This window comes from Perognathus longimembris, chromosome 17 (assembly GCF_023159225.1).
Source record: "Perognathus longimembris pacificus isolate PPM17 chromosome 17, ASM2315922v1, whole genome shotgun sequence".
NCBI lineage: Eukaryota > Metazoa > Chordata > Mammalia > Rodentia > Heteromyidae > Perognathus > Perognathus longimembris.
Window position 1 is genome coordinate 6,677,228 of NC_063177.1, and position 17,260 is coordinate 6,694,487.

General features: G+C 46.4%; 1 protein-coding gene across 3 annotated transcripts in view; it reads right to left on the reverse strand.

Annotated features, from left to right (window-relative positions):
• The window catches only part of Dnah2 (dynein axonemal heavy chain 2), a 128,465-nt gene that overhangs the window by 62,079 nt on the left and 49,126 nt on the right, over window positions 1-17,260 (reverse strand). For all 3 annotated transcript variants that reach the window (XM_048365884.1, XM_048365885.1, XM_048365886.1), the window contains 16 exons: window positions 16,741-16,897; window positions 16,201-16,440; window positions 15,534-15,722; window positions 14,972-15,119; window positions 13,743-13,935; window positions 10,685-10,885; window positions 10,432-10,588; window positions 8,719-8,893; window positions 7,857-8,020; window positions 6,136-6,297; window positions 5,929-6,032; window positions 2,823-2,979; window positions 2,619-2,701; window positions 2,319-2,499; window positions 1,539-1,677; window positions 248-465 (listed from right to left, as the gene is read on the reverse strand). In XM_048365884.1, coding sequence (XP_048221841.1) covers window positions 248-465; window positions 1,539-1,677; window positions 2,319-2,499; window positions 2,619-2,701; window positions 2,823-2,979; window positions 5,929-6,032; window positions 6,136-6,297; window positions 7,857-8,020; window positions 8,719-8,893; window positions 10,432-10,588; window positions 10,685-10,885; window positions 13,743-13,935; window positions 14,972-15,119; window positions 15,534-15,722; window positions 16,201-16,440; window positions 16,741-16,897 — 2,668 coding nt within the window. The remainder of the gene's footprint in view (window positions 1-247; window positions 466-1,538; window positions 1,678-2,318; window positions 2,500-2,618; window positions 2,702-2,822; window positions 2,980-5,928; window positions 6,033-6,135; window positions 6,298-7,856; window positions 8,021-8,718; window positions 8,894-10,431; window positions 10,589-10,684; window positions 10,886-13,742; window positions 13,936-14,971; window positions 15,120-15,533; window positions 15,723-16,200; window positions 16,441-16,740; window positions 16,898-17,260) is intronic.

Sequence of the window (17,260 nt, forward strand, 5' to 3'; positions counted from 1 at the left end):
TTGAGCCACCCCTCCACTTCCAGCTTTTTGCTGATTAATTGCAGATAGGAATTTGTCTGAATTGTCTGCCTAGGCTAGCTTCAACTGAGATCCTAAGACTCAGCCTCCTGAGTAGCTAGGATTACAAGGTGTGAGCCAGGAGCACCCATTAGAATCTAGAATTATTCATTTATATCACTTAAACATTTTCATCGTATCTGTGCCTCCATTCCCTGCCCTCCATTCTATCACGGACACCTCTATTGACCTTCTGGATCCTGAGCAATTTGATGTTGTCAAAGCATTTTTTGAGGTGTGGCTGCACAGCTTCAGGGTTACGGGACTGGCCCAGAATTTCCAGCAGGTCATCGTTGGACAAGAAGTAGAAGCGGGGGAAAATATGGCGCTTGGTCTCCAAATACATATCCAGAGACTTCTGAATGTCTTCCAGAATTGTATTCATTTCTATCAGTGTGTCCAGGAGTCCTGGGAAGATGAGGAGTACATGTCATTTGATGGCCTCTTTAATATTGCCTTGAGTAGACCTGAAGTCCCCAGAGCTAGTTAGCCAGTTTTTTGTTTTTGTTTTTTTAGTGTGTGTGTGTGTGTGTGTGTGTGTGTGTGTGTGTGTGTGTCTGTCTGTCTGTCTGTCTGTCTGTGTCTGTGCCTGTATGTAATGGTGTTGGGGCTTGTGAACTCAGGCCTCATGCTCTCCTTCGGCTTTCTCACTCAAAGCTGGCACTGTAACCCTGAGCCACACCTTCCACTTCTGGCTTTTTTCTGGTTATTTGGAGATAAGAGTCTCACAGGCTTTTCTGCCAGGCTGGGGAAGTGAGGATTGCGACCTTTTCTCAATCGGGAAGCCCATGTATAGTAGTCACATCTATAATCTTGATTACACAGGAAGCACATGTAGGAGGATCATAGTCTGAAGCCAGCCCTAGGCACAAATGTGAGACCCTCCTTGAAAAAAAATAAAGTAAAAAAATGGTTGAGTGTGTGGTTCAAGTCGTAGACTGTCTGTGTAACAAGTTCAAGTCCCTGAATTCAAGTGCTAACACTCCTAAAGTGGGTGGAGAGCTTGCCAGGCACTGGAAGCTCACACCTGTAACTACAGCTTCTAAGCTACTGAGGAGGTTGAAATCTGTGGATCTCTGTTCAAAGCCATCCTGAGTAGACAAATTTGGGAGACTCTTATTTCCAGTTGACCAGCTAGAAGTGAAAGCGTGGCTCAACTGGTAGAGCACCAGCCTTGAGCAAAAAAAGTCAAACAAGAACACACACACACTTAAAAGAGGCAATGGCTGCTGGGTGCTGGTAGCTCACACCTGTAAGCCTAGTTATTCAGGAGGCTGAGATCTCAGGATTATGATCTAAAGCCAGCCTGGACAGGAAAGTCCATGAGACATCTCCAATCAACCACCAAATAAAGCCAGATGTGGAAGTGGTGGCTCAAGTAGTACAGTGCTAACTTGGAGCAGAAAAAAGTTCAAACAAGAGCTCAAGGTCCTGATTTCAAGCCCAGGACCAGGAAGGACAAAAGGCTGTGGAACTCTGACCTGGGTAGTGGGTGCTCCTGAGAGCATTGTTGTCCTTGCTCATCCGGTCTAGGATGCTTTTCCAGTTGTTGTTGACCTGGTCAAATAGGGCCGATTCATTGGGCAGCTGCTTGCGGATATCCTCTCCCATGAAGATATTCTGAGGGACCACAGAATAGGGGTGAGAGACTTTCTTACATATTCTTCACATTCTGTTCCCTGCTCCTAGACCAAGGAGGACAACTGAGTAGAAAATCTAGAGCACTAGAAACCATCAGGCAGAATGCCCAAGTTCTAGAAGGAAGGGAGCAGTGAAAAGTCATGATTGCACCCAAGAGGGAAAATAGAATGAGAATCTAGGAAGAACAAAGGATTGTTAGAAAGGGAATTTCTTGTGAGAGGTAACAATTAAACTAGGTGCTGCTGGTGGCTCACACCTGTAATCCTAGCTACTCAGGAGGCTGAGATCTGAGGATCGTGGTTCAAAACCCAGCAGACAAGTCAGAAAGACTCTTGTTGCCAGTTAACCAGCAAAAACCCAAACTGTGGTGCTGTGGCCTAACTTGGAGAGCACTAGCTAGAATGAAAAAGCTAAACAAGAGCACAAAGCCCTGAGTCAAGCCCCAGTACCATACATAAACATACATACCTACACACACACACACACACACACACACACACACACACACACACACAACTTGACTGTAATGGAATGTGGGGAAAATGAGGTTGACAACAGAATCACTATTGTGTCCTAAGTACACAATGGAGTAGAAGCAGGAAGTGATGGGGGGCCGGCACCTCTAGGTACATCCACTGGCGCTGCACTGTGAGGACCATCTCAATAACTTCCAAGATGAGGGAGAGGCAACGTTCCCAATGGTCCACCTCCTTCTCGAAGGCCTTGACAAAACGTGATGCCTTCATGGTAGATAGAGCTACCTGATTATCTTCCAGGGCCTGAAACACTTCTTCTGTACCTCTGGGAATAGGGGATCAAAGTTGCAGTCCATACTCAACTGCCAGACTTTGGTCCCCACCCTGAAACCCAGAACCCATGACCTCCCTTCTCCTGGAGAAGGACTTGGGGCCCATCCCTACCTGAGCCGGTGATGGCCCTTATCCTTGTAGGGTACTATGTCTAGCTGAGTCACCTCCCAGGTCTTGGAAATGTTTTGTAATCCCTGTGAAGAAAATTGGGAGACAGCGCGATGAGGAATCCAGTCTCCAAGGGGAAGAAGAGCAAGAAGTTTGTGCTCCAGAAAGCTTAGGAAGTAGAGAAGGTGAATGAGGGTAGTATCATACCAACTCGATGGCCAATTCTTTGGTTGCTGAGGCAGAGATCTCTCCAATTTTCTCCACATGCTGATCCATCCCAAGTTCTACAATCTGCTCCAAAGTAAAGCTTTCTGACTCCTGGTCAAAATCCCGTTGGATCTCATCTCTGACCTGGTCCCAGTGCCTACAGTCAGGAATAGGAATAGGATGTGTGAGCAGGAGGCCAGGAGCCTGCTAAAAATGGTCAACATCACTCCCTGAAATGGGATGTGCAGCTTAGGTGGTAAAACATTGACCTAGTGTGCGTGTAGCCATTACTTTCTCCCTACAACGTCATCCCCAACCCCAAAATAATGAGCTAGGTACCAGTTGCTCACACCTGTAACTCTAGATACTAAGGAGGCTGAGATCTAAGGATTCTGGTTCAAAGACAGCTCAGGCAAAGTCTGAAAGAGGCTTATCTCCAATTATCCAGTAAAAAGCCAGAAGTGGATGCACAGCTCAAGTGGTAGAGTAAAAAAATCTAAGCAATTGCACAAGGCCTTGAGTTCAAGCCCTAGTACTGGCGCGCGCGCGCGCGCGCACACACACACACACACACACACACACACACACACCCATAGGCACATACACACATCACTCCCTGTGCATCCTCCCACTGGGACATGATTCTGGGTATTTATTATCATGATCTAACAGATTTGACTAAATAGGCTCTCAGGTGCAATCTTAGGCACTGTGGGGAATACAAAGATTGACATGTCACCCAGTAGGAGTTGATTCTCTGGAGAGGGAGTTAGGCAGGTGTGCACATAAAACACTCAGCATTGCAGGTCAACTGTGGAACCTGGGCCGGGCTAAGTACAAGAAATGCTGCATTGAATTCTCATAACCACTCTACAAAGGATTATTATTCCAATTTTGGATAAGGAAACTGAGGTTTAGAGAGGCTGAATAACTTAATTAGATAAAGATGTTAGGTTAGACTTTACCACATCACACTTGGGGATGAAGCTTCACCCAAAGAATTTCACTAGAGGCAATGGGAGAGAAGTAAAATTATTTTTTCCTAAATGGCTAGATCAAAATTGAAATGCTATTTATTTTATTCTGTCCCTAGTGGCTCAGACTCCCTCCTCCAGCATATAATAAATTCTAGAAGTAAATTTGAAAATCACACAATATTATTAGAAGAAAGAATGAGCAGAACATTTTCATTTTCATTTTATTTTTATTTCATTTTATTATTTTTTGCCTGTTCTGGAACTTGAACTCTCAACTTGGGCATTGTCCCTGAGCTCCATTTTGCTCAAGGCTAGCACTCCACTACCACAGCACCACTTCCAGCTTTTTTTGTGATTAATTAGAGATCAGATCTCACAGACTTTCCTTCCTGGGCTGGCTTTGAACCACAATCCTCAGACCTCAGCCTCCTGAGTATATATCCAATTTTTTTTTAACTTTAAAATACAGAAGGTCTTCTGTGTGGGGGGCGGGGGGGAGGTGGTTAACTGGGGCTTAAACCCAGAAACTATATGATATCTCTTAGCTTTTTTCACTCAAAGCTGGCACTCTATCACTTGAGCCACAGCTTTTATTTTGTCTTTTTCTGGTTAATTGGAGATAGAATTTCCTTCCTGGCTTAGCTTCAAACCTGATCCTCAAATCTCAGTCTCCTGAGTAAGTAGGATTACAGACATGAGCCAACAGCACCTAACTAGGAAGGTTTTCTTAAGTGAGGCAAAAAAGAAAAGGAAAAAAAACAACAAAAACTTGGACTATATCAAAACAAAACATATTGTATGACAAAAGACATAGGCTTAACCAAAATAGGCAGCACAAAGCAGGTCTGTGCCACACCTCTTGGAGCATACAAGCCTGATCTTGTTGATTTCCTGGGCTAAGCAGGTTCTAGGCCCATCTTGGCATAAATACAAAAACTTATTCCAAAAATATCTGTAGCATCCAGACACCAGTGGCTCATGCTTGTAATTCTAGCTCCTTCGAAGACTGAGATTAAGAAAGCTGCTATTCCAGGCGAGCCCACGCAGCATGGTTCCCAAGACTCTACCTCAACAGAAGGAAACTGGGCATTGTGGCACACACCTGTTGTCTCAGCTACTAAGAAAGCCTAAAATAGATGAATCACAGTCCAGGCATACTTACAGGCAGGAAGGGAGAACATAGCTCAAAAATAACCAGAGAGGCATGGCCTAGTGATCAAGCACTTGCCTAACACAGGCAAGATCCTGAACTCAACCCCAGAATTACTAAGACCATAAAACAACTAAAGTAAAATAGAGGTAGAGCCATAACTCTAGTAAAGCACCAGCCATGGGCAAAAAAATGCCAAGCAAGAGCATGAGGTCCTAGAGTGGCTCACTCCTGTAGTCCTAACTACTCAGGAGACTGAGCTCTGGGGCTTACAATGCAAAGCCAATCTGGGAAGAAAGGAAAATGTCCCTGAGGCTCTATCTCCAATTAATCAATAAAATGTCAGTCTATAGGCATGGCTCAAGGGGCAGAAGGCCAGCTGTTAGCAAGAAAGCTGAGTGAGAGAGTGGAAAGCCCTCATTTCAAGCCCTATTGCCAGCAAAACCCAAAAGGGGATACCACTAAAGTAGTACACACCTACCTATCTGGAAATTGTCAGCCTCTGAATTTAACCCCCAGTGCACTAAAAATAAAGAAAAAATAAATGTGGGGATCTAACACTTGCCTAACATAAACCAAATTCAATGTCAGTACAGAAATAAATATTCTATTTTTTGTTCCAGTCCTGGGGCTTGCACTCAGAGCCTGGGTTCTGCTCCTGAGCTTCTTTTGCTCAAGGCTAGCACTCTACCACTTCAGCCACAGCACTACTTCCAGCTCTTTCTATTTATGTGGTACTAAGGAATCTAACCCAGGGCTTCATGCATGCTAGGCAAGCACTCTGCCAGTACACTATATTCCCAGCCCACAAATATTCTAATTTTAAAAAATAAAATAAAGTGAGAATAATAAAACAAGCACATATGAGCATGGCAGTAAGAGAAAGCTCTGGACACTGTGTAAGAAAGAACAGAAGGAGCCAGCTAGTATGGCAGGCCTATGGGGCAGAACAGTGGCCTGGGCAGAGGCGCCAGCTCACCTCTCTCGCAGGGCAGGGTTCCGCAGGTCTGAGATGAGAGGCATGGTCCTCTTAAATTGCTCTATTTTGGAGCGAGTAGTTTCAATAATTTCCCAATTTCGGTCCTGAGCAAAGATGGGATCCATTACAAGAGCAAAATGCCAGCCCCCTGCAGGCCTGCTTCCTCTGCAGGTGCATCTCCAGCCCCCCTGTCCTGTCTCCACACACCTTATACTCTTTGGCAAGTCTTGTGAGGCGACGAAACAGGCCATGGGCCATGGTCTCCATGGCCTCTGTCTGCAGGGTGAGGAACCGGCCCGTCTTCCACTGGCTCCAGCTTTCCTCCCAGTCCCGGGTGATCTCCCACACTTGCTGGAGGGCATCAAGCTCCTAGGGGTGACCAAGAGCAGAAAGACCTGGCATAAAGGGGTCCTGCTCACTTTCTCCCTCAGGATCTCTGACGTCACTCCAGGTAATGGCACCACCTCCCACCTCCAAGCATAGTTTCCACCTCTCTCTTGCTGTATGGCTCATCAAGTGATAAGATCATGAAAAGATGCTCAATATCATTAGTCATTAGGCAAATGCAAATTAAAATCTCAGTGAGAGATCACACCCACTAGAATGGCCAAAACCAAAAACTTTTTTTTTTCAAAAAGGAAATAAATGTTGGCAAGTGTACAGAGAGAAAATCGAAACTCCTGTACATTGCTAGTGGGAATATAAAAATGGGGCAGCTGCTGTGGAAAAGAGCTTGGCAGTGCCTCAAAACCTTAATATAGAGTTACCATATGACCCAGCAGTTCTATTGCTAGGCTTACATTCATGAGAATTGGAAACAGGTGTGCAAACAAGTAACAAGGACATGCATGTTCGTAGCAGCACAACTCATTGCAGCTGAAAGACAGAAACAACCCATCCATCCACCTGTGGCTAAATGGATGACCAACATGTGATAAATACAAACAATGGAATACTATTCAGCCATAAAAAGGAATGGAGTACGGATCTATGCTCATGGACTAACTTGGCAGACACTATGTTGGATGGGAAAAGCAAGAGACCGAAGATGTCAGATGCCAGTGGCTCCTGCTGGTCTCTGAGGGTCAAAGTTAAAAGATAGCCCAGGCAAGAAAGTCCATGAGGTTCCACTCTAACCACCAAAAAGCTGGAAGTGGAGGTGTGGCTCAAAGGGCAGAGTGCCAGTCTTGAGAATAAAAAAAAGCTGAGGGACGGTGCCCTGAGTTCAAGCCCTAGTACTGATGAGAGAGAGAGAGAGAGAGAGACAGAGAGAGACAGAGAGAGACAGAGACAGAGAGACAGAGACAGAAAGAGACAGAGAAAGAGAAAGAAAGAGCACACGTTTTATAGTTCCATTATAAATGGTTCCATTTATAAGGCATTTGGTATTTATAAACATGCGACATAGTCATACTGACAGGAGCTGAGGGAAAGGATGAGTGAGTTGTTGAAGGGTACATGGTCTCCTTCTGGAATCATGAAAATAATTTGGAAGTGGACAGGAATGATGGATACATAACACTGTGAATCATCTAAATGTCACTGAGGCCAGGCAATGGTGGCTCACACCTGTAATCCCAGCTACTCAGGAGGCTAAATCTGAGGATCATGGTTCGAAGCTATCCCTGGCAGGAAAGACCACATGAGACTTTTATCTCTAACTTTTCAAAAACCAGAAGTTGTGCACTACCCTTAAACAAAAAAAGCTCAGGTTCAGAACCCAGGCCCTGAGTTCAAGTCCTACAACAGAAAAAAAAGCCACTAGGTCAGTCTTGCTATGGGGATTTTACTTCAATTGAAAGAAAAAAAAAAAGCCACACAAAGCTTCTGCTGAAGTCATCTGCCTGGTCCCAGCTGTGTTTGTAGAGAACAACTTCTCAGGGCCTGCCCTTATCCCTGGCTCCCGCAGGGCTAGCTCAGCACATCACCTTCTCGAGGTTCTGAAGGTCCTTGGAGGCCGGCTGCTCGATCTTGAAGATGCCCAGGTTGGATCGAAGGTTGTTCTCTTCCTCCCGCATGCTGTTCAGCATGGCCCGCACCTGGGCGATCTGGTCCAGGGCAGCCGAAGCACCCACGCTGCTGGTGAAGGGCCCTGGGGGCAGTTCAAGGTGCAGCTCAGCTTCTGGCTCATGTCCACCATCCCTTGAAAGGATGCTCATGGCTTTCCTATCTCTTTATGGGTGAATTTCACTTCTCTCCTCACATGAGAGAGAGGGAGAAGGAAAGGGTGGGAAGAATGCATGGAGAAACAATAGGTAGTCTTTCTAAAAACTGTTAAATGTAGCCAGCGCCAGTGGCTCATGTCTATAATCTTAGCTACTCAGGAGGCTGAGGATCGAGGTTCAAAGCCAGCTCAGGCATGAGTCTCTTATCTCCAATTACCCAGCAAAAAGCCAGAAGTGGAAATGTGATTCAAATGATAGAGCACTAGCCATGAACAAAAAAAGGCCAAATGAGCTCAGCATGAGTCCCTGAGTTCAAGGCCCAGTATGGGCATCGAAATTTAAAGAAAAACTAAACAACAGCAACAACAAAAATTACTAAATGTGGCTGGAGAGCCAGGCGCAGGTGGAATGAAAAATGTCTGTATGAGAACAGTGGAGATGGGAGCTGAATTGCATCTTCCAACTAGAAGTCTGTGACAATGAATGCACTTGGCCCTAACAGAGCCCCAAGAGCCACAGCTCCTTCCCTTCCCAGCCCTGCCCTCCCTCTGTTTATCTGTTTCCCCATTTTCTGGGTAGAGATTGAAATGCTGGATCACAAACAAATGGAACAAGGAGAAAGTACCTTTTAGGTCAAAGTCTTCCAGAAGGTTATGTGCCTTCTTCTTGAAATCATCAGCAGAATGGATAAGGCCTGTCTTGAATTTCTCCTTGTGCTTCTTCAGCATTTGTTCACTGTCCGTGAGAGTTTGTTGGAAGGTGACCCACTCTCCATTCAGACTATCCAGCATCTCCAGGACCTGGGGGCATCAGAGAGGGAAGGAGGACCAGTGAGCAGGCGTGTGTATGCACATGCACACACACGTGTGTACCAGTACTGGGACTTGAACTCAGAGTCTGGATGCTACCCCTTTGCTTTTTGCTCAAGGCTGGTGCTCTAACACTTCTGGCTTTTTGCTGGTTAGTTGGAGGTAAAAGCCTCACAAAGGTTGGAGGCTTGGGTAAGTTGGTCAAGTCCTAGCCAATAAGTGAGAGTGTCAGGTACTGAGTTCAAGTCCTGTTTCAGACACAAAGAAGGAAAGAAAGAAAGAAAGAAAGAGAGATAGAAAGAAAGAAAGGAAGAAAGGAAGGAAGGAAGGAAGGAAGAAAGAAAGAAAGAAAGAAAGAAAGAAAGAAAGAAAGAAAGAAAGAAAGAAAGAAAGAAAGGAAGGAAGGAAGAAAGAAAGAAAGAAAGACAAGCTTCATGGACTTTCCTGCTGACTGGCTTCAAACCACAGCACTCACATCTCAGCCTCACGGGTGGCTAAGTTAACACATATAAGCCACCAGAGCCTGGCACTCACCAATGCTGTTTTGTCTTTTTTTCCAGGACTGGACATTGAACCCAAGGCTTAACACATGCCACTACTGAGCTACACCCCCAACCTCCACCATGCCTCTAAGAACTTTTTTCTGGTCCTTTAGAGTCCATGGAGAAGCCTGAAGGTGCTTGACAACTGCCAGGCCTAAAAGAATCACTTTGGTGGGCTGGGAATATGGCCTAGTGGTAGAGTGCTTGCCTTGTATACATGAAGCCCTAAGTTCGATTCCTCAGCACCACATATATAGAAAACAGCCAGAAGTGGCGCTGTGGCTCAAGTGGCAGAGTGCTAGCCTTGAGCAAAAAAAAAAAAGCCAGGGACAGTGCTGTCCCAAGGGTGGCAAAAAAGCAAAAGAATCACTTTGGTTCTCAGAGGCTTCAAAATCTTTTTCTTTTTTCTTTTCTTTTTTGTCTTCCTAGTCCTGGGGCTTGAACTTAGAGCCTAGGTGCTGCTGTCTTTGAATTGTTTTTGCTCAAGGTTAGTACTCTATCACTATCACTACCACAGCTCTACTTCCTTCCTTCTTTCCTTCCTTCTTTCTCTCTTTCGTCCCTCCTTCCTTTTTCTTCCTCCTTCCTTCTTCGTCCTCCTTCTTGGCAGTAATACAGTATGAACTCAGGACTTAAGCATTTGCTGGCAGCTGTTCTACCACTTGACCTATTCCCTAATCCTTTAGTTAGTTTTCATTTATTGCCCAGGGCTGTGCCCATACTGTGATGCTCCTGTAGCTGGGATTTATGAGAATGTCACACTATGCCTGCTTATTCATTGAGATGAAAGTCTTTTAGCCCAGGCTGTCCTCGAATCCTCCTGAGTAGCTAGGCTTACAGGCATGAACTACCATGATTGGCCTCAGAAACTTGCATTTCCTCCCCCTCACTTCTTCTCACTGTCCACAAATAATATCAGAGTCCCCCACAACCCAGTGCCATTGGCATGGGCCCAAGTGGAGTGGGTCCAACACTACCAGAACTTACACTTTCTGAAACAGACACTTCATACTTTTCCAGAATGGCAAATTGCTCGTGGATGGGGGGTATCTGGGTCTCCAGGTTGGGCAAATCATGCTGCAGGGTATCCATGAGTTGCAAACTGACCCCCAATTCTTCCAGCGTCTGAGGAGGATGGCTGATTCTGAAGGCAAGCAAAGACAGTGTTGTAGGTGAAAAATACACACACACACACACACACACACACACTTGCACACAACTGCCCCCAACTGAGTCTTACTTCTCTCCATTCTCCTTCAGGTAGGTGTGCAGCTCCAGCAGGTGCCTGGCTGCCATCTCCTTGAGCAGAGTCGTGAACTTGTTCTGCCACTCATTGCAGTGTTGCACCAGGGAGAACTTGAGGTTGGAACAGTCCAGCAGCACAAACTGAATGTTAAGGACCGTCTCCTCCTTCTGCACGTTGTTCGCCACCTCTGTGTAGCTGCAAGAGCCCCAGATCCCTGCTAAGATGTTTTATCCTTCAGACTTGGTCCCCACCCAGTGCACACTCAAGTTCTCATTTCCTTCTTCCAAGACTTGTGCAGCAACTCTAGCACCTTCTATTCCCAGGTGTCTCCTGGACCAACCCATCCCTGACAGCTAGCCCACATATCTGTGTCACAACTGCTGGCTACAAGACAAGATAGCAGGGGCTGGGGATATGGCCTATTGGCAAGAGTGCTTGCCTCGTATACATGAAGCCCTGGGTTCGATTCCCCAGCACCACATATAAAGAAAATGGCCAGAAGTGGCGCTGTGGCTCAAGTGGCAGAGTTCTAGCCTTGAGCAAAAAAGAAGCCAGGGACAGTGCTCAGGCCCTGAGTCAAGCCCCAGGACTGGCCAAAAAAAAAAAAAAAAAGACAAGATAGCAGTCATGCTTTCTGGCATGGTTTGGGGTTGGGTCACACTGTGCTGTTCCTTACCTCTGTGACCAAAGGCAGGAGCTTTGGTTTTTATTTCATTTTGCTTTCCTTTACAAGATGGGATCTTACTATGCTGCCCAGGCTGGCCACAAATTCCTATGCTCAGGTGATTCTCCTGTCTCAGCCTCCTGATGAGCTGGGACTACAGGTGTGGACAACTACACCTATAGGCAGCTCAAGTTGTTCTTTCAACTGTGTTAAACCTGGGTTTCCTCATCTGTTACATAGTGATAATAATCAACTGCCTCACCAGGTTGCTAAGAATAGGCTACTCCCCTCAGCTCATTGCTGCTTGCTGAAAACCTGTTCTGGAAAGTGTAGCCCCAAGGGCATTTTCTTTTCCTATTCTTATGCTTTATTTTGAATTAGCAGATGTTGCCAAAAACCACTCTCTTCTAGAAGCTTTTCCTGATGCCTCTGGCTAGAAGTTTTCTCTCTGCTATTCTTTTCTGGTGGAAGCTTTAAGTAGGATCTTCCAGTCTTTGCCAAGCTGCCCATTGCAGGGGGCTCTGGGGCCCCAGCCTCCTCCTCTCTCTTTCACTATAAACAATGACAATCATGGCTTTGCACCCACTGTAATTTGCTGCCAAAGCCCAGAACAATGCTGCCAACGAGTCACAGACTAAAACCTCCAAAACAACGCTTTTCTCTTTATAAATTGACTGTTTCAGATATTGTTACAGTAACAGAATATTGACTAACACACCTTCTAATGAATTGTCCTGGTACCTTGTATACCTCAGTCATAACATCGACTCTTATATGATCATGAAAACGTAACAGTTCTTTACAGTTTACAAAGTGCTCTTGTGTATATTTAATAACTCCATAATGATCTAAGATAGGTTGTATAAAATAGTTTACCAGAAAGGAGACCTCCAAGAATATAAGAAACCTGCCAAAGACTGCACAGTTAGTCAATAGCAGAAGCTTTCCCAAGGCACCATAACTACCCGTCCTTTGCCAACTTTTGTCTTTCTCATTACTGCTGCTCAGAGGAAAAAAGAACCTGTTTATTTTCTCTCTCTCTCTCTCTCTCTCTCTCTCTCTCTCTCCCTCCCTCTCTCTCCCTCTCTCTCTCTCTCTCTCTCTCTCTCTCTCTCTCTCTATCTCTCTCTCTCTCTCTCTCTCTCCCTCTCTCTCCCAGTCCTGAGGCTTGCTGGGCCTGGGTACTGTCCCTGAGCTTTACTGCTCAAGGCTCATACTCTACCACTCTGAGACACAGCACTACTTCAAGCTTGGTGCTTAATTGGAGATAAGAGTTTCATGAACTTTCTAGCCTTGGATGGCTTCAATTGTTGATCCTCAGATATAGGCCTCCCTAAGTAGCTAGGATTACAGGTGTGAACCACCAGAGCCTGGCTTCTTTCTTTCTTTTAAATTCTACATGGCCTATAAGACATTGTGTTGAATGAATAAATGAACAAATGACCAGGGGACGTAGAAAAGATGGCAGTTAAGATTACAATTTAGGGGTTGGGGCTTCAGCTCAGTGGAAGAGCACTTGCTTGGCAAGTGCAAGGCCCTGAGTTTAGTTCTCAGCTCTGGAAAGAAAAAAAAATCTCAGGGACAGCACCCAGGGACACACCAGGGACACACACACAAAAAAAGATTACAATTTAGAGCCACTAGCTGGTGGCTCATGCCTGAAATCCTTAGCTCAGGAAACTTAGATCTAAGGATTGCAGTTCAAAGCCAGGCTGAGCAAGAGAGCTTGTGAGAGTCTTATCAACAACTAACCTCCAGAAAACTGGAAGTGAAGCTGTGGCTCAAAGTGGTAGAGCACTAATCTTGAGTGAGAAAGCTCTGGGATAGTACCTAGGCCCTGAGTTCAAGGTCCATGACCAACAAAAACAAAATTACAATTTAAGAATCTTCTGCCAGACATTGGTGGTCACACCTGTAATCCTAGTTATTCAGGAAACTGAGGTCCGAAGATTGAGTTTGTGAGCCAGCCTTGGCACACAACTCCAATGCATTCATATTTATCTCCAATTAACCTGCACAAGGCCAGAAATGGAGATATTGTTTATGTGGCACAGAGCTGGCCTTGCTCAGAAAAGTTAAGTGAGAGCATAAGGAAAAACAATTTCTTCAACTCCAACCTACCTTCTTAGAATGAAGTGTACCTTCTTTCCATCTTTCCGATTGCTAGTACGTCTTCCTCTTTGCCTATCCTAATGCCCTTCCCCCAAACAACCACAGCTCCTTAAATCTTGTCTAACTCTTCCTGGATCTCTACACTGGAGAAACAAAAGTCCAATGCCTTCCTTTTCCTCTGGCTGCAGACATACCCTGCCCCAGCTCCCTTCCCAAGTCTCTGGGCCCCAGCCTAGTCCTTCTCTTCCCCACACACCTCACCTTTCCTCTACTCACCGGGCAATGTCAGCATCAAAGGAAGAGACAGGAGGGTTGAGGCGCTGGTAGCGACGAATGAAGGAGTCTTTGTTGATCTCCCAGATTTCCCGATACATATCCCAGGTCTTGAGGTAGTTCTGCAGTAAGGTTGCGTTGTTAGTCATGCCGCTGCTGATCTGCGCCTGGATCTTCTTGATATCCTCATCTCGCTCTTCAAAAGACCCAGAGAAATGACTTCTCACTGATACCTACCCCATGCCAAGCTCCAGCCTGGCTCCTGGGCACTGCCTGGAATGTCTACTCGAACCCCAGTCTCCTGAAGAAACACTGCTCAGTCACCAGCATAGGAAAACAGAGGAAGTAGCTGGGCATGATGGCTCATGCTCATGTCTAGTTAATCCAAAGGCTGAGATCAAGAGGATCACAGAGAAGGTCAACTCAGGTAAAATATTTGCAAGATCTCATCTTAACCAATAAAAAGATGGGTATGAGCCAGGTGTTGGTGGCTCACGCCTGTAATCCTAGCTATTCAGAAGGCTGAGCTCTGAGAATCTCAGTTCAAAGCCAGCCTGGGCAGCAAAGTCCATGAGATTCTTATCTCCAGTTAACCACCAGAAAACCAGAAGTGGCGCCGTAGCTCGAATTGGTTGAGTGCCACCTAGCCTTGAGCAAAAGAGCTCAAGGACAGCACCCAAGCCCTGAGTTCAAGCCCTACAACCACCAAAAAAAAAAAAAACAAATAACATCTGGGCGTGGTGGCTCATGACTGTCACCTCAGCTATGAAAGAAGCATAAGTAAGATTATAGTCCAGTCTAGCAGAGACATTAATATATGATCCTGAGTTCAAGGACTGGGGTGGGGCGGTGGGAGAAGAGAGAAGGGAAGGGAAGGACTGGAGAGGAAAGGAAAGGAAACAGAGGGTGCAGAAAGTAAAAGTTTGATCCTTAGTGTCATTTCCAGCCGGGTCACAGGTCCCTCCTGTGAGGATCGAGACCATGTATGGCCCAGCTCCAGTCTCAAACTTATCCAGTCTCAAACTAATCTACCCCAATTCCAAATTCCATGAGCATGTGTCAGCCAATGTCACTGCCATCCCTTTCTCTGTTCCCATCCCCAACCCAGTCCCTTGACTGTTTCCCTCCAGCCAGGGAGTGGACTGGCCCAGTGTATCTGGAAATAGTCTTTGTCTCTCCTCCCCCACTCTTCTGAAAGCTCCACACAGCATGCCCTACCACTGCCCACTCACCCACAGTTACATAGATGGGTTCCCGATGCAACTTGCGCTTCATGAGGATATCAGGGAGGTGGTGGAAGACAGAGATGGAATTAAAGAGCTGGTTGCCAATGTCATTGACCACATTTGCCAAAGTCTGCAGACTGGGTGAGAATTCCACCTGTGGGAAGCACAGTGGAGAGGGCCTTAGTTCAGTCCACGGAGGAAACAAGTCTCAGAAATGGCGAGGCTGGGGCTGGGGATATAGCCTAGTGGCAAGAGTGCCTGCCTCGGATACACGAGGCCCTAGGTTCGATTCCCCAGCACCACATATACAGAAAATGGCCAGAAGCGGCGCTGTGGCTCAAGTGGCAGAGTGCTAGCCTTGAGCGGGAAGAAGCCAGGGACAGTGCTCAGGCCCTCAAGGCCCAGGACTGGCCAAAAAAAAAAAAAAAAAAGAAATGGCGAGGCTGAACACCTAAGAACCCGACCAAGGGGCCATAGGAGAAAGTCAATGCTGAAGACCAAGTTTGGGGGAAACTAGTGACTAAGGGGTGGTAGTCTTAGAGTATCAAAGGCACCATGTGGTCCCCACCTGAGCCACACCACCCTGTGTGTCACTCTTCAAAATGACAAGGACTCGAAAGAGTGGGTTTGGTGTGGTCTTCCCGTCCCCATTGATGGCCTTGGACAGTTCCAGCAGAGACCACTTTATGTTCAGGCGCAGGGCCTCCTCCATCATGCGGTCCAACCGAATCATGTACAGCATCCACTGCTGCTGAATCTGGTGGGAAAAAGTGGACAGAGAAAAAGGGCCCCTCAGGAACCCAGGCAGGACCTGGGAAATGAAGCCAGGAGACAGAAAAGGGAATGAACCAGTTCAAAGGAAAGAAAGGAGTCTGAAGGCTGAAGTAAGATGGTTGAAAGGTTGAAGGTTGGTGGAATCTAGACCTAGAGCAGGATGTGGGAGAAACACAGTGATTAAAAAGAGGGTGAGGAGCTGGACACTAGTGGCTCACGCCTATAATCCTAGCTACTCAGAAGGCTGAGATGGATCACTGTTTGAAGCCAGCCTAGGCAAAGTCCCTAAGATTTATTTCCAATTCGCCACTGAAGTAATACAGTGCTAGCTTTGGGGGTGGCGGGGACTGCGTTTAAACCTCAGTATTGGCAAGAAACAAACAAACAAAAAAAAGCATTAGGGAATGATTTGATTTAAGTGAGGCTTTATCCAACCACAAACCCCATTCACAGACCCCTACCTCAAAGCCATCATTCTTAAACACTTCATAGGAGTTGGTCATGATGTTCACCACATCCTCATGAAGGTACATCAGTTTCTGCTGAACTGCTGCTCGATGTTCCTTTTGGGCTTCCTCAAATTCCAGGTCCCTGTACACCTTTTTACCAGTAATCTGTACCAGCAGTGTCTCTGATATCTCTTGGGCCCGCCAGCCAATGGTTAGAGTAGAGGCCTTGAAATCATTCACAATCATCTGCACCTGTAGTCAGACCCACACATGAGTGGTTCGTAGCCACCGGCTTGGGAAGGGACCCTCTGGGCCTCATTCTATTTTCCCACTTATTATCTAGCTAGAATTGCTCATGTCTGCAAAAAGCGCTTCCTCTAAGAAGTAGAGCACTTCCCCACCATGCCCAAGGTCCTGGGGTAGATCCCAAGCACACTTTCATTTTTTTTGACTACTCTCAGCTCTCTCCCCCATCACTCAAGATTCAGGTGTTCATCCCCATGTGCCAGCCTTTCTGCCAGCCTTGCAGACCTGTAGGGTCTCCAGGCCCACCTTGCTGGCATGCACACGGCACTCTGTGATGAAGTAGGCGCTGGCCCCCTTCAGGGCCCAGTGTAGCTTCTTGAGTCCGGGGTGGATCTTCTTATCTAGGAACCGGATGCGCTCTTTGAACAGGGCCTGCTCATCTGGGGACAGCATGGCAATAATCCTGTGGGTAAAAAGATTGGAAGCTGGTGAAGACATGCAGTGAAGACTTCATATCAAGAAACTTGACCGAGCCAGGCACTGTGGCTCCTAGCTACTCAGGAGGCCGAGGTCTGAGGATCGAGGTTCAAAGCCAGCAAAAAGCCAGAAGTGGCGGTGTAGCTCAACTGGTAGAGCACCAGCCTTGAGCAAAAGCTAAGTAAAGGATAGCACTCTGGCTCTGAGTTCAAGGCCCAGTAATGACACAAAGAAAGTAGGAAAGAGAGAGAGAGAGAGAAAAACAAACAAAGAAAAGAAAGAGAGAGAAAGGAAGAGAGGGGGGAGGTAGGGACAGAGGGAGGGAGGGGAAGGAAGGAAGAAGGAAGGA